The sequence below is a fragment of the Plecotus auritus genome, assembly GCF_963455305.1.
Source record: "Plecotus auritus genome assembly, chromosome: 9".
Classification (NCBI taxonomy): Eukaryota; Metazoa; Chordata; class Mammalia; order Chiroptera; family Vespertilionidae; genus Plecotus; species Plecotus auritus.
Genome location: NC_137783.1, coordinates 130,326,442 through 130,343,761, shown reverse-complemented (window position 1 = coordinate 130,343,761; position 17,320 = coordinate 130,326,442). Strand labels below are relative to the sequence as shown.

Here is a 17,320-nt window from a genome sequence, read left to right as displayed (position 1 = left end):
GGGGTGTGCAAGAGGCAGCCAATCAATGTTTCTCTCTCATTATTGATGTTTCTATCTCTCTCTCCTTCTCCCTTCCTCTCTGAAATAAATAAAAAAATATTTTTTTAAAAAAGAAATAAAGGCAATGTCTGCATTTGTCTATCTAGCTCTACATGTTCTACATGGTATTCTCGGTGCCTAGCAAGGCACCTGGTAGACATCAGGCATTTGATAAACATTTCTTGAATACACTTGTGGCAGAAGAATGAATAAGAGGAAAGCACATGAGCGCTATTTGCAGGGTATAAAGGCCATCAGGGACCAAAGAAGGGAAACAGTATGGAGAAAAGGAAGCTTAATAGAAGTGTTATGTCTTCATAGGGACCTGAAGGATGAACTCAGTTTGAAGATGTGTACAGTTTAGAGAATTGGAGGAGATGAAGAAGGACATTCCACATAAGGACAACATAAATGAAGACTTGGAAGCAAAAATAAATATGGTTTTTGAATAATAGTCTCTTTTTATCCATGAGGGAAACATTCCAAGTCTCCCAGTGGGTGCCTGAGACTGCATATAGTACCAAGCTTTAAATATACTATGTTTTTTCCATTACATACATACCTATGATAAAGTGCAATCTTAACTTAGACACAGTGAGACATTAATAATCAATCAGACAAGTTTTTTGTTTATGTCTTCCACCTATGAACATAATGCGTTTTCCATTGTACCAGCTCTGTGGCCGTAACTTTTGCAGGTTGAAATGTGACAGCAAGCCCTGGCCGGCTTGGCTCAGTGGATAGAGCGTCAGCCTGTGGACTGAGGGGTCCCGGGTTCGATTCTGGCTGGGGGCACATGCCTGTGTTGCAGGCTCGGTCCCCACTGGGGAGGCAGCCGATTGATGGTTCTCTCTCATCGTTGATGTTTCTATCTCTCTCTCCTTCTCCCTTCCTCTCTGAAATCAATAAAGAAATTTAAAAAAAGAAAAAAAAAAGGAATGTGACAGCAAAACTAGCACACATTCCTTTTTCCTTCTGCACAATTTTACAAGTAAAAGATTTTTTCTTACCACAGATCTTAGCAACCTCATTATACGATTTTCTTTCCATATCAAATCAAGAACTTTCACCATTTCACTTACAGAATGCACGTTATGGCTTTCTTTGGCATATCCGAATTACTAGCATCGTTATTCTTGTGCTTTGGGCTATTACTAAGTAAACCAAGGGTGCTTTGAACACAAACGCTGTAACACTGGACAGTGGATCTGATAACGGAGAAGGCTACAACATGACTAAGGGGCGGGAGCATATACAGCATGGATATGCTGGACAAATGGATGATTCACTGCCCGAGTGGGATGGAGCAGGACGACTCGAGATTTCATGATGCTACTCAGAATAGCACACAATTTAAAACTTATGAATTATTTATTTCTGGAATTTTCCATTTAATATTTTTGGGCTGCCGTTGAATGCAAATAACTGAAATCATGGAAAGTGAGACTGCAGATAAGGGAGGTTATTTTACCACCTCCACTGGAGTGGCGGTAGCACTTGGGGGATACTAGAAATGAGTTTAGATGGATGTGTTAGGGTCAGACTATGAAGTCTTTAGAAATAGAAAATGTAGAAACCCATTGAAAGTTTCTGAACAGAAACCTTTGATGATTAAATCAGAATCCAAGGAGGGGACAGGAGTATAGTGGTGACAGTCATGGTGGATTGGGAGAAAATACTACTGCTGAATGGAACCAGTAGGCCAGGAGTTTGTTAAAAATAATCCTGTCCTGAAGTGTTGAAAATTTGTATGTGAGGGCACCTAACATATCAGCACAGACTAGGGCTTGAATAAATGTTCGTGGAATTTAAATACTGGGCAAATTAATATTTAATTTAAATTCAGGACCAACCATATTCTTGGTACATGAAATTTTCAAAAGTGGCCCTAAAAATCTGTAATGCATTAAAAATATTATTTACTTCACAGTATTTTATTTACGTAAGATTCTAGATCAACTTTTTAAAAAATGTTTTGACTTTTAGAGACAGAGAGAGGAAAGGAGAAGAGAGAAAAATGGGTGTGAGAGCGAAACATCGGATACCTCCTGCACACTCCCTACTGGGGATCAGGCTGCATCCCAGGCATGTGCCCTGACCCTGGATCCAACCGCAACCTTTTGACCAGGATGACGACCAACCAACAGCCACACCAGCCAGGGCCAGATCAACTTCTTAAAATTACTTGGTGGTGCCCGCAAGGGCCTTCTTCTCTTGGTCACTCAGGTGTGTTTCATGATTTTTCTACTTTTCATCCTTACTCTCAAATAGATTTATAGTGAAGATTCGAGCCTTGGATTTTTAAAAAATGTATTTTTATTGATTTCAGAGAGGAAGGAGAGGGAGAGAGATAGAAACATCAATGATGAGAATCATTGATTGGCTGCCTCCTACACGCCCCCTACTGGAGATCCAGCCCCGCAACCCAGGCATGTGCCCTTGACCTGAATGGAACCTGAGACCCTTCAGTCCGGTGCTCTATCCACTGAGCGAAACCGGCCAGGGCTAGAGCCTTGGATTTTTAAAATTAAAGCAATGCTTAACTTATCCTATTTACACTTCAGTGTCACAGTATCTCAGAGTTTCGTAAGGAAAAGGACTTTGGAGACAGGAGTCTGTCGCACAGAGTGGGCTGAAAGTGGACAAGGGCAGCCGGGAATAAGGCTTGCATCTGAGGCAGGGAACACGAGCCGGGAAAAGGGTTCTTTTCAACCTTAGGAGGATGGTATTCGGGAACCTTTGAACCGCTGAAGGTGCGGCAGAAGGCCAACGTCCAGCATCCACGCTCAGGTACCTCCACCCAGATGCCCGGGCGATCCCGGGAACAGAGCTCCGCCTCTCGCGATACTGGTCGGCCTTCGCCCTCCCGGCTCCGCTAGGCCCCGCCCCTCCCGCAGCCCCTGTGTCGTCATTTCCGGTGGGTCTGCAGACTGAGGGAGAAGATGGCGGCGCTGGGGGAACCTGTACGGCTGGAAAGGGGTGAGTGCTGCGGAGGCCCGACCCCAGGAGGGCGGAGGGGGTGGAGGACTGCCGTGTCACCACAGGGGAGGAGGAGAGGCCCAGGCTCCAGCCCCGGAGCCAGGCTGCCCCTCCCGCTGGCGCCCGGCCCCAGCGTAGGCGCCTGCGGTCTCCTGACTGGTACCCAGACCCTCGTCTGTCCACAGAGGCTGCACACTTGAGTACCACCTGTCCGCCTCGCAGACACAAGCTGCACACGCGCCCCCCGGGTGGGCCCAGCGGACACCGCATTCAGAGACGCGTTCACTCGAGAAACGTGCGCCGCCCGGTTGGGACAGGCTACACGCACAGCCCCTATTTATGGGTGCACACACCCAGTGTGCCCACCCTCATCCACGGGTCGCACCCTTCCCCGCACACGGGACCACCCCCCACTCCGATTTGCGCGCAAGAACTCGGTCATTACTTTCACCGCAACTCCACTTGTATTCGTACAGTATTGGAGTATTTCCTGGCTTTGTTACCCCACCCAGGTACAGCGAAGGTGCTTTAAAAACAATGCTGCTGATTTATTTGGTTTTGGAGAGGTTACAGAACTAGGAGGAATAGTGGTAGATTGTAAAAATATTTGAAAGTTCATTCTTATTCCTTCTTTACAAATTCTACAAATGCAACTTGTGGCTGGTTCTTGCAATTTAGAGAAGACTGAGGAATTAGAGATCCAAATGCCAGTGAAAATACTTGGTTGTGTCCCTATCAGGGCCTTGTTAACAGACTTTCAACATTCCACTCTTTCCTCCCCAAATCCTTTATTTCAGTCAATTTCAAGCATGCTTTTGGCAGACCCGTAGTAAAAGTCATTGGTTAGGAGTCAAGACCTACAAACTAAACCGTTTGAATACTAGTAAGTAGTAAATAGAGTTTAGGAAGATGATTAAACATATCTGGCAAATATTAACATTTTCAATTACAGTCTGAATATTAAGTAACTTCTGCTCTAAGAAAGGAATGTTTTGTATAATTGCTGTACTTAGAGAAACCTCTTCCCTGATGTATTTACACAAACTAATGTGCACTTAACATTGTTTCTTCCTCATGGTGTTCACTTTTGTAAGCCTCTCTATGAATGACATTGTTTCCCTCAGCCCACCAGGCCATTAATTAATGCATCATTTCTGACAGGGGAGTGGCTGCTCTGGGAAAACTTACTAAGTTAGGCCTGAGACTGTGACATCTGAGCACAGTGGCACTGTGCTTTGTACATGGGAACAAGTCTGGTGTTACCAGAAGTAGGTGTTTTTCTTGAAAGCCGGTTGTAGGATGCTAACATGTTGGCAGTCTTTTTTTTTTCTCCAGTATATTTGTATTGATTTCAGAGAGGACGGGAGAGAGAGAGAGAGAAACATCAATGATGAGAGAGAATCATTGATCGGCTGCCTCCTGCACAACTCCCACTGGGGATCCAGCGCACAACCCAGGCATGTGCCCTTGACCAGAATCCAACCCGGGACCCTTCAGTCCGCAGGCTGACGCTCTATCCACTGAGCCAAACCAGCCAGGGCTCTTTTGCATTTTTATGCAGCACAAATTGTGAAACTTAACCTCTGGCATTCCATTTTGATAGTCATGGCTTTGTTTTTTGCTCTTTCAGAGTTCTTTTCAGTTCCACAGTAGACCACAGTAGAACGCTCAGCACCTCAGTAGGATGTATTAATTGCTCACGGTTGTCATTTAGCCAGATAAGAAAGTCAGTACTGCATCACCTCTGATTCTTACTTAGAATTCTGTTTAACAGACTCTATTATAAACATTCCCAATAGTCCTACAGTATAAAATCAGTACATATGATCAGGATCCCTGGATGTCTTCTAAATCATCAAAACATGAGTCAAGGCCCTAACTGGTTTGGCTCAGTGAATAGAGCATCGGCCTGCGGACTAAAAGGTCCCAGGTTCGATTCCGGTCAAGGGCATGTACCTTGGTTGCAGGCACATCCCCGGTGGGAGGTGTGCAGGAGGCAGCTGATTGATGTTTCTCATCGATGTTTCTAACTCTCTATCCCTCTCCCTTCCCGTCTGTAAAAAAATCAGTACAATACATTTTTTTAAAAATGAGTCAGTGGAACACATTTAAACATATGTTAGGTACAGTGTAAGTTCAGGAAAGAGTATTTTACTTTTTCAAATTTTTAATTGCATATTGTAACTGTAAATTAAAATAATTGATGAACCAACAGTCCCCATTCACCAGCCATTCAAGTGATAGGATATCAGAATGAGGAAAATCTATTACCATTATATTTGATCAACATCAGTTTAAGCTGAAATTAGAAGATTTACTTTTTTCTCCATTACATTCATTCCCAGTTTTCCAGCTGCAAACACAAAGAAGGCCATAGTAATTCTATAAAGAAAAAATTATAGTCCTTCCACTTAAAAGAGGGCAAGGAATAGTAGAATAATAGGTACTCTAGCCCCGTGGGTTTACAAAAACAGTTAAGAGAAAGCAAATCAAAGTAAAGATAATCATTAACAGTGTTGTAAACATAACTCTGAATTTCATAAAATTTCTTAATTCATAGAACACTTTTCCTCACACTCCCCAGTGAGAATTGTCTAACATGCTTAATATCTCTATATATAAAAGCCAAGCAACCGGAATGCTGGAACTACCCGTCACTATGATGCATACTGCAGCGGACCAAAAGCCCGATTGGGGCGGCCCCTCCCCCCCCGGCCAGCCCCACCGCCAATCGGCCCCACCCCCACCCCAATCAGGGGCAGGGCCAGTGGCCAACCTCCTGTGGCCCCTCCCGATGGCTGACCCAGCCCCATTCAGCACCCCCCTCCAGGGGTGGGCGGGGCCAGCCAGCCAACCTCCTGTGTCCCCTCCCCCCCCCCCCCCAGCCCAGCCCAATCTGCCCCAATTGGGGCAGGCCGGCTGGACCCCACCTGTGCATGAATTCGTGCACTGGGTCTCTAGTATTTGTATAAATGTGTACCATCCCTCAATATTTCTTATGATTAATTGGTGCCAAATGTAGCATGATATTTATGCTTGCTAATGACAGACCCTTTTTTATGAATTTTTTTATTTATTCATCAAGTAATTTTTGTAAGGAAGGTACTCTTGTTTCTGTTTTTCAGTAGAGAAAATGAGACACAGGGAAGTTAAGTAACTTGCCCAAGATCACCCAGCTAGTATTGAAACCAGGTTGACAGAAATAATTGTTTTTATTTTTCTATTTTGTAAACATGTATTTGATTATCTCAATTAAAACACTGTTTTGATTCTAAGTTGAAAACAGACGATTTGTACCTATAAATATGTCTGCCACTAACTGCATCTGTAATGGAATAGTTCCTATCTACATATATATTGTGTTTTCCTTTGGGAAATTAACAGTGATTTTACTGGCACAGAGTGTTTTGTTCTGTTCAGTGCTTTGATTATTAATAATAATGATAGGTACATTTTTATTGTCTACATAGTTACTGATATACTGTCAGCTTTTCTGAATCATAGACAGTCTTTGTCTATCATGTTTTTTAGCCTCAGTTCTTTCTTGTGACATCTAGTATTTCACGTTCAGTTTTCCTGTCACTCAAAGATGTTTTCCCCCAGATTTTGTACGTGTACAACAGCAGTATTTCTTCCTAATCTTCTATAAAATTCAGCATTATTCTCAGATTTTACATTCCCATCCTCAGGTATATACATATCTCCCCCCTGCTCCCCAACACACACACAAGTTCACCCTCTTATGCTTTTTTTTTTAAATGTTTTTCCTATTCTTGTTCATCCTTGAGGAATGAATCCTAACTGCTACTCAGTTACATAGGTATTTAGAGAATCTTCAGAGAAAATTATCTATGAGTGTGTATTTGTTTAACTCTAGATATCTGTAGAGCAATTGAATTGTTGGAAAAACTACAAAGGAGTGGGGAGGTACCACCACAGAAACTTCAGGCTTTACAAAGAGTCCTGCAAAGTGAATTCTGCAATGCTGTAAGAGAGGTGAGTACATGGGATTAAAATTTACTAAAAACTTGAGTTAATTAGATAATACTCTGAAATTTGAGTTCAGAATTTCTTAAGCAAACAAACTTTAGAAAAACATTAGAACCTGTCTCATTTTTGAAATTTCTATTAGACAAACATTTCAAAAAGATGCGTAGTTTTGCCTAAAATTTTAACACATTCATTAACTTCTTGAAACTCAAGCATGGTGTTTTCTGAGATTTAAAATCACGAACTTTGGGTTTTATAGGTATATGAACATGTCTATGAGACTGTGGACATCAGCAGCAGTCCTGAAGTGAGAGCTAATGCTACTGCAAAGGTAAAGTTTTTCATTTGCTAAAAGTGAGAAAATTCTTTTAAAATTCGAGGTTTTAATATACAATTATTAGATTCATAATAGGCTTATTTTGAAAACTAACAATGTCTTTCAATCTATACTGGACCATCTCAAGTACTAAGAAATAGGATCTTTTTTTATTGTCTTTACAAAAGATAATCTATCATGCAGATTAGATAATACATTAAAAATACAGTTGCACACAAATAATAATACACATATCATAAAATACATAGCAATATACAGTATACATATTTAATTGTATCATTGATTGTATATATTTTCATCAAAGGTTTGATGTATGAATTATCCTCATTTTATTGGTGAGAAAGCATAAGATTGTTACCTGCCTCAGACCACACAAATAGTAAATGGTAGACTTGGGTGGGGTGCTCCCCAGGTTTCTCTTTGCTTTCTTTACCTTAACTCTGCAAAGATGTGGTAATGTCAATAGTAGCTTATCTCTTCAGAGCTATAGGTGGCAGGCTTCCTGTGCTTTCTCTTGTGGGGCTTTCCTCAATAATTCCCACATGATCTCAATGTCCATATCTAGTTAGAATAAGTTAATGTCAGCAGTAAGTGATTTATATTAGAATTAATTATTAGCAGGTAATTTTTCATTGAGAGTTACTGGTTTGCAAAAGGAAATACTGGATTCTCTGTTGAATACAAACACTCAAACATGTGGGTGTAGTTTGACAGAGTAGAGAAAAACATAGAAACTTGGCTTTTTAAAATATATTTTTATTGATTTCAGAGAGGAAGGGGGAGAGAGAGATAGAGACATCAATGATGAGAAAGAATCATTGATTGGCTGCCTCCTGCACGCCCCCCAATGGGGACCGAGCCCGCAAACCGGGCATGTGCCCCTGACCGGAATTGAACCTGGGACCTTTCAGTGCCCAGGCCGACACTCCATCTACTGATCCAAACCTGGTAGGGCTAGAAACTTGGCTTTTATTCCTGAGTTATGTGACTTTCACAGCTTACTGAATATCTGAGCCTTAAATCTAGTAGTAACTAGATAGTTAACTGAAGCAACAAGAAAGTCCATGTTTATATGTACTCTTTTTCTCGATATTGAGTTATTTCTTGATGAGTTACTTAGTGTAAAGAACAAATGGTACAGCAGCCAGAAGGACTGTATGTAAGAAGACCCACTCCTTACAGGTTATGTAGATAGGTTGCGTCCTGCACAGAGGCCTTTGAAACAGCTGGGCTCTCCAGCCCCAGAGCTCAGACTGCTGGCACGCTCAGAGAGAGGCTCTCCTCTTTAATGGCAGTGTTCGTTTGTCTAGCAAGCCTGCCTGCCAACTGCTGCACAGTATTTCTGGGAACCTGGTGGACTGACCCGGACACCTCCTTCATAGTCCCAGAGTATGCTTTCCAGCTGTCTCCTCTAAAACACCCTTCTCCTGAGCTCACCTTCTCAGAACTGCCAGTGAATTTGTGGGTATTCAAACATCAAATGTATGCGCCTCGAAAATAGGTAAAAAGAGATGAAAGAGCTGAAGTAAACAAAGGTGATATATTTAAACATGTAAAATTTTCTTTCAGGCTACTGTTGCTGCATTTGCTGCCAGCGAAGGACATTCTCATCCTCGAGTTGTTGAGCTCCCCAAAACAGAAGAGGGCCTTGGATTCAATATCATGGGAGGCAAAGAACAAAACTCTCCAATCTATATATCTCGAATAATTCCAGGAGGAATTGCTGATAGACATGGGGGTCTCAAGCGAGGAGATCAACTTCTCTCTGTTAATGGAGTGGTAAGGATGTTTTATTTCTATTTGTAGTAATGTGTTGTGACCACTTGGGGGAGTATATGAGTTATAGAAACTGAAGATGTAAGGGGGCAAAGCTTTGTAGTGTAGAAATCCCTTAGAGGAATCCAAGGCTGTACTGTTTAGTACAGTGATACAGTTTGAAGCACTTTATGTGTGTTTAGCTTTTTTCCAATGAAAACTAGCAATGCTTAGTGTGATTTTTATGAAGCGATTAAGCTGTTTAGTAGTTAAGGCAGTACGTTAAATTAGAAGTCTACCCCTCATTTTAGTCTTATAGAATGGTGGAATAATAGAGCATGTAAACTGATGTGCTAATTATTTGGATCTTAGAAACCAGTTCTTGGACTACAAATAATATTATTTAGCAGAGAGTTTCACACAGATTAAAATGGTAAAGCTAGGTTATTTCATAGGTTTATGGTGTTGAAATGATATAACATTAAAACTTTTTTAATGTATTTGAAGCATTTTTACATGTATTTGAAGCATTTTTGCATTTTGAATGAATTGCAAAACCTATATATTAATTGTGTGTGTATTTTTTTCTAGAGCGTGGAAGGAGAACATCACGAAAAAGCTGTAGAACTGCTGAAAGCAGCTCAAGGAAAGGTTAAATTAGTAGTGCGATATACACCTAAGGTCTTAGAAGAAATGGAGTCACGTTTTGAAAAAATGAGATCAGCCAAACGCAGGCAGCAGACCTAATGCAGTTCAGAACTTTATATTCCATTTTGCTTTTAGCTAGAGAAGTTTTACTTGTGACCTACTGATGGCCGCAATGCCAACGATTATAAAGAAAAACAAACTTCCCATGAAATTCTCCTTGCCATTTTATAAATGCCTATTTTAAAATCATTTGTGGTTCCAGAGATGCATACACTTTTTTCTGACAAGAAAAAGTAAAAGGTGATGAGGGCAATTTTGTCCTGCTCTTTTTACAGGCCTTTTTCAAATGCAGATTTTGTCATAAAGTTGTTATAGATTTTTAATAATGCTTTTTAAATATTAAGATGTACTTTTACATTCTTAATCTTTTTTTAGGAAAAAAAGGTTCTTCATTTGGCTGCTTATCCTATATAATAAAAGCCTAATATGCTAAGTGTACGGTTGTCCGGTCATCCGTTCAACCAATCAAAGCATAATATGCTAATATGCTAAGGCCGCTCAACTGCTTGCTATGACATGCACTGACCACCAGAGGCAGACAGTCGACCAGTCGCTATGACCATAAGGGGGCAGACACTCTGACCAGTAGGTTAGCTTGCTGCTGGGGTCTGGAAGATCGGGACTGAGCAAGACGGGCCGGACATGCCCTGGAGCCCTCCCACAGTCCCTCCCCGGCTCTGATCATGCACCCCCAGGGTCCCTTGGCCTGGCCTGCACCCTCTCGCAATCGGGACCCCTTGGGGGATGTCGGAGAGCCAGTTTTGGCCTGATCCCACAGGCATAAAAGGCTAATATGCAAATCGACTGAACGGCAGAACAACCAGTCGTTATGATGCACACTGAACACCAGGGGGCAGACGCTCAACACAGGAGCTGCCCCCTAGTGGTCAATGCGCTCCCACAGGGGGAGCACTGCTCAGCCAAAAGCCCTGAGCCGGGCTTACGGCTGGTGAGCTCAGTGGCGGTGGCAGGAGCCTCTCCAGCCTCTGCAGTAGTGCTAAAGATGTCCAACTGCCAGCTTAGGCCCGCTCCCTGCAGGGAGCAGAACTAAGCCATCAGTCGGACATCCCCTGAGGGCTCCTGGACCGAGAGAGGGCGCATGTCGGGCTGAGGGACACCCACCCCCCCCCCAAAAGTAATAGTTCTCAAATTCTTTATTTGCTTACTCTTTTTTTTTTAACCTGTAAAATTTCTTTATAGTTTTCCAAAAAAATTAAACGTGACAGTTTCAGTTACAGCAGTTCATTACACTGTCAGTGTTAGCATCGCTGCTGCATTTTGTACTTTGAACACATACATAATATATATATATAATCATTGGTAAGTCATAGCACAGTGGAAGTTTTTTACTTTTATTATTTAAACAATGTATAGTGAATACTCATTTGTACTGATTTATAAAAGTAAGTTTTTAAACACTGAAACAATCATTGCTAAAATATGTATTCTTTCATAGTGTTTGAGCAGCAAGGCAAGAGGATGTAATTTGTGTGTTAGCATTACTGATTAGGTCTATTTATATTCAACAGTATGTCAAATTACAAATGCAAAAACAGGTTCAGGTTTCATCTTTTGCAAATTTTTTTTAACGCTATTCATTTCTATTTAAATACATTTTTTATATTTTGGTCCTTTCATTCCTAGAGATGAGCCATTTAGTTTGTGGTGGGAAATAGCAGAAGCAAAGAAGAAAAAGTAATACTTTAATCTCATTAGTCTCAAGAGTTAACACACTTTTACCAGCTCTGTTTAAAGCATGGATTTTAAATAGGTTGATTATTGGAGGATATATGTAATAAGATGTATAGAAATTATGAGGTGATGTGTTCATAAGAATCTGCAGACTGTCGAGATGAGTAGGAACTTATTCATATTGCAATGGTTTGATTTAGAGATGGGGTCTTTGTTTATGATTCAAATATGATGGGAATTGTGAGAGATGATTTCAGTTGTCCACTGGATGTCACTATTTTACTGAAAGGCAGCTATTAGTGAAGGACTGTGACTGAACTCTTTAAAAGCTGGAATTAAAGAATTGAGGGTCATTTTCAGTGAATAACTTAGGAACATTTTTAAGTGAGAGATGCTAAAAGGAAGGTAATGGTTTGAAATATATAAGGAATTTAGACCCTGTATATGAAGTGGGCATTTTGAAACATTCCTTCAAGAAGACTATAAATGTATACTTTTTCCTGCATGTTTGTGAGCATTGTGAGTCTTAAAAGATGATTCCAGTTTTCAGTGGTTTTTTTTTTTCAGAATAAAAGTCAATTGGCATTGTTATTTATCATTTAGGTATTGAACACTGGATTGCATGGTTGGATGTGTCTTTAGTCCACTATAAAATGTGCTTGTTATTAATAGGAATGTTGTTAAATTGTATATTTTCAAAATTAATTAATGTTTTTAAATTGTTGAGAGCAAAGTAGTATAGAAGAATTATGGGCTTAATTTAATTGTAAAATTATTAGAGGTATTTGTTGTAGAGCTTTATATATTAAAGAGAGGTATTGGTGCATATAAAACAGTAATGTTATGCTTGTATTCTTGCATTACAAAGTAAACCCTAAAGAAACCCTATTTTAGTATAGCTACAGCTGCAGTAGCTTTTAAGGGCGTGTCAACATTTCATTATAAATTATAGCTTCCTGGTTCAGTATCTCAGCTGTTTCAGAACTTGCAGCCAAGTTAAATCTTTTTTGGTGTTGAAACTTAATAAGTTGAGTAAGCTATTTTTTTTCTTCTACAGTAATCCACAATCTGTTCTTTGTGTGGGTTGGCGCTTATTTATAATTCTTAAAATAAAGATAGCTTAAAGGAGCCAAATACAGTAGTTTGCTTGCTACTGTTGAGCATGAGTAGCAGTAGTTTGTTTTTGTTAAAACAGTTTTCATAGTGTATCCCAGAATTTTAAATTCTGACCATAGGAAAATTCAGTCATTCAGTGGCAAAGATGTACAGTAAGTAGTAGTTTGCTATCGTGAGGAAATGAAGGAATTTTTCATTTTATAAATAAATGTATGATTCATGAACATAACCAGGCACATAGTAAGTATATAATAAGTGTTTGATTTGTGAAATATAAATATAATTATCCCAGTTTCCTTTTTTTTTTTTTTTTTTTTTTTTTTTTTGGTATTTCAAAATGGGTTGATTCTGAACCTTAGCTGCATATTAGAACATCCTGCAGACCTTTAGTTGGTGTGGGATGGGCCTATGGACTCGGGTCCCATCCCACACCAACTAAATCAGAATCATTGGGGGTGGGGCCAGATTCTTGGTTTTTTAAAGCTTTTCCTGTGGTTCTGAAAGACACATACGGCTGAGAATCACTAATTTTCCCCTTTATAAAATGCTGTAAATACACTGGACTATGTTTGGAAGTATCAGAATAGAACAATTTACAGCTACTATTAAGTAGCAGATATAATGATTGGTTATATTTCTTAATTTCTTTAGGAATAAAAGGTACTTGGTATTCTTTATTTGGGAAATAATTATAGTCTTTTTTTTAAAAAGTAATAAAATCTGCAAGTAATTTAAACATAAACTTTTAACGTCTGCCATCTTTTTGCTCTCTTTGTCTTTTTAAATTTTACAATGATAAATGTTTATCATTTGGGAAAGCATGTTTAAAAATTGCGGATGAGAAATAAAGTCATTGATAATTACATGTTGTCTTAACATGGACACTTTATCTGTTAGCAATATACTAGATTATAGTGGCCTAGTTCTTTGGGGTTTGATAATTCAAATGTGTTTTTTTAAAAATTGTCTTCTAAATTTTTGGAAATTATTTTGTTCAAGTATTTAACATAGTTTGGCTCAAGTACTTTGTTTACAATTTAAATGGATATTATAGCATTTAATGGAAGAAATGATTATGGTTTATTTGAGAAGAATGTCAGCATGACTTGCTATAGACTTAAAAGAATACATGTGAATATTTTATAATGTGGAATGGTCATTGAAATATCAAGGACTTGAGTAATTGTATTTCCTGAATAAATGTATGTTTATGAATTTTCTAACTTATATTTTGTTGTCTCCTCTGGTAGCAACATTTCCAAACTTTCACTAATAGTGTTTTTTCAAAGATCATTGTATTTCTGTGATAGTTAAATAGAGAAAAACACAAAACAAATTGCTTGCTCATTAATTTTCAAGAACTTCCAAACTGATACGTATCTGGATATATATTTAAAAAATATTAGCAAGCAGCATAGCGGGTGTGGCTCAGCGCTTGAACTTTAACCCAGGAACCAAGAGGTCACCGGTTCGATCCCAGGTCAGGGCACGTGCCCAGGTTGTGGGCTCAGTCCCCAATAGGGGGCGTACAGGAGGCAGCCGATCTATGATATGAGACTTTATAGTTTGAGGTAAAGAAATAGAATATTCAAAATGGATTTAAGACTTTCAATACATGACTTCATTTACCAATTCTGACTCTAAGGCTTATTTAAAATAAATTTGTATTACGTTCTTTGGATTAAAAAAATTGAATAACTGTATAATATGTTTCTGAAAGCTATGTATAAAATAACTTTTAAATGAGGTAAAAGTAAAATCTATGTGGGTTACTGGAATGAAACTTCAAATTCCTCTATTTTCCTTGGTCTTTCATAAAACATAACTACAGAAAAGTAACCTTGTGTTAAGAGAGGCGGAATGGCAGGTGACTGAGAACTCAGAATCTGGAACCTAACTGCCCTGGTTTAAATCCCAGGTTCACTGTTACTATGTTACTGCACAAGTTACTTAACTTCCCTGAGCCTTAGTTCCCTCAACTGTCATGTGTAATAATGCCTATAAGTGTCATTACCTGTAAAGCTCTTAGAAAGGTGCGTGGCATAGGAAGTGCTATTTGTGTTTGCTATTATTTTCATGTAAAGTAGCATCAGGATCTTAACTAAAGGAAGACATTGTGGCCAGTAATTAAAATTAGCAAGTTGTTATTTTTTATGCCGAGAAAAAGAAAAAAGATAATCTTGAAAACTTTAAAAAGAGTAAGATTCATAAAGAATTTTAAGATTACTGTCCACTCTGATCAAACTCCTGGAATTCTAAAATTAGTGAGGTTCAGGGTGGGAGGGGAGTTGAAATCATATGTAGAATGAAAAATAAGAATGTCTCAGTGGATAGAGTGTCAGCCTATGGACTAAAGTGTCCCCAGTTTGGCTCAGTGGATAGAGTGCCGGCTTATGGACTAAAGGGTCCCAGGTTTGATTCCAGCCAAGGGCACATGCACGAGATGTGGGCTCTATCCCCTCAGTGGGGGATGTGCAGGAGGCAGCCAATCACTGATTCTCTCTCATCATTGATGTTTCTAGCTCTCTCCCTTCCTCTCTGAAATCAATAAAAATAAATAATTTTTAAAAAGAATGTCTCATTAAGGAACCTGAATCAGAAAAGCAATTGGTAGGGGGGCTGTGACCCAGCTCTAGAGACAATGGGTTGTTGGAATGGATGTCAGACAATACAAGGTATGATTCACCATCATGAACTTTTTATGTATATTATTCTTTATTTCAGACAGTATATGCTTAATTTCTGACTGGTCCTTTTCCATTTTTTTGGCGTTCTCATTAAGATCCTTGAAGGCCTCACTAAGTTCCTCGGAGGTCTCACTAAGTTTCTCGGTGGTTTCTAGAAGATTCTTGAGTAACCTTATAACTGTGGTTTTGAACTCTATATCCAGTAGTTTGCTTTCCTCCATTTCTTTCATTCGTGACATGTTTCTTTGTCTCCGCATTTTGGCTGCTTCCCTGTGTTGATGGAATGGTTTTCTGTGGTAGGTGACCTATAGGGCCCAGTGGCTCAGCCTCCACAATCACCTGACACTCTTGGTGCACCCCTTTGTGGGCTGGGTGCACAGTGTTGTAGTTAAGCCTTGATTGCTGTTGGTACACTGGGAGGAATTGACCTCCAGGCCAATTGGCTGTGAGGACCCACTGTGTCGATAATGGAAGAACTGCTATGCTGGAGACACCCTTATGGGGCAGGACTTGCTTCAGTGGGGCTTTGGTGCTCACTGAGTCTGCCTCTTCAGTGTGTCCCTTATGTATGTGAGGAGTTGAAATCTGGTGTCGTCTCACTGACCACTAGGTACACTGGCTCCTGGATCTCCAAGGATGAGCAAGTCAGCTACTGTCTGAGGCCACCCAGCAGGAGCTACAGCGAGATCTGTAGATTTCTCCTCTTTGTTTGGGGTTTGGAAGTTTTGGAGCTCTCTGCCCCAGCTGCAATTTGTTAGGTTAAGCTGCGAAAGGGCAGGCCGTTCATATGCAAAAGCGGCTGCGCACAGTTTGGGTGGGTTTGTAATTTGGGTGGGGTGGGGTCTCAGGGACACACCAGGGCGTAGCAAACAGCGATGGCTGCCAGTCAGCCGTCCCTGCGTCCCACGCCCTAGTGCAGTAAACAATGATTCCTGCAAGAACCTCTGCAAGAAAGCCACTCTCTCTTTCCGACCCGATGCCAGACAGTCCAGTTTCTCCCCATAGGAGTCTGGGTCCCCAGAGTCTCGCTGGAAACAAGTTCAGAGCAGTCAGGAGCTTGTATCTCCCTTTCAATTGAAAAAAAAACAGTGCACCCAGTCGCCAGCCCGATTCTCGCGCCTCCGTACTTCTGCTTTTCCGTGCCACTGCACATCCTACCCAGTCTCAATGAGCTTTTCTCTTTCCTTCTAGTTGTAGAACTTCTACTCAGCCAGCTTTCCTGTGGTTCTGGGTGGTAGTCGTTTCGTCTTTTAGTTGTAGTTTTGGTGTGGTTGTAAGAGGCAGCACGTACAGGTGTATACCTTATGCCGCCATCTTGGTTTTTCCCCCATCGTGAAATAAAAGGCATGAAATGTCCCAAGCAACAAGGGGTACAACAAAAAGCATTTATTGTTAGCCCCCAGTTTCTTCAAAATTTCAGTAAACCAGAATACCTGTCTCTATCTTCCAATTCTGGTTTTGCTGTATTCACTATCAGTGATTATTCTGGTTTTAATGAAGTGTCCAAAGTTTTTGTACATTTATTTCTATGGTGGCAGAAAATCTCCGCCCAAAGACTTATATAAACAACAAAAGGTGAATTCATATAGGGGCCATTTTTTTCATTTCTATTCCTTTGACTTTAAACTTTTAAGAAAAGAATCAGTGCTTCATGTCAGCAAGGTATGTGTGAGAGCTCTCATTCTCATTACCTACGGAAGTATCTTTTGGACACAGTGATGACTTGGTCCTTTTATAAAGTTTTCTTTAGGAGGGGAAGTGTGGGAGAATTCTAATGTGTTATAATCTCCAGAATTGTTCTGATTCGATAAAAAAGAAAATGTAGCCATTAGTTGCGGGTAAGTTCCCTTTAAATGGCAATATTACTGGTAAAAGTAATTCATCAGCAAGTAATAAAAACCAAACCTTTAAATTTGTCCTTGTTTATTATTTGGGAAGGAAATATAATCTGAAAGCATGAAATAGCCAAGGAAAATTTTTATTTCTGGTATCTCATATACTTTGAACCCAGAGTTTA

At 40.0% G+C, this 17,320-nt stretch overlaps 1 protein-coding gene across 1 annotated transcript; it reads left to right on the top strand.

The window, feature by feature from the left end:
• Positions 1–2,952: 2,952 nt before the first annotated feature.
• LIN7C (lin-7 homolog C, crumbs cell polarity complex component) lies at positions 2,953–13,831 on the top strand. Its single transcript, XM_080687704.1, has 5 exons — positions 2,953–3,018; positions 6,896–7,014; positions 7,268–7,339; positions 8,915–9,124; positions 9,692–13,831. Exons 1-5 carry the CDS (start codon positions 2,982–2,984, stop codon positions 9,845–9,847), a joined length of 594 nt encoding a protein of 197 aa, XP_080543830.1. The 5' UTR covers positions 2,953–2,981; the 3' UTR covers positions 9,848–13,831.
• The last annotated feature ends 3,489 nt before the right edge of the window (positions 13,832–17,320 follow it).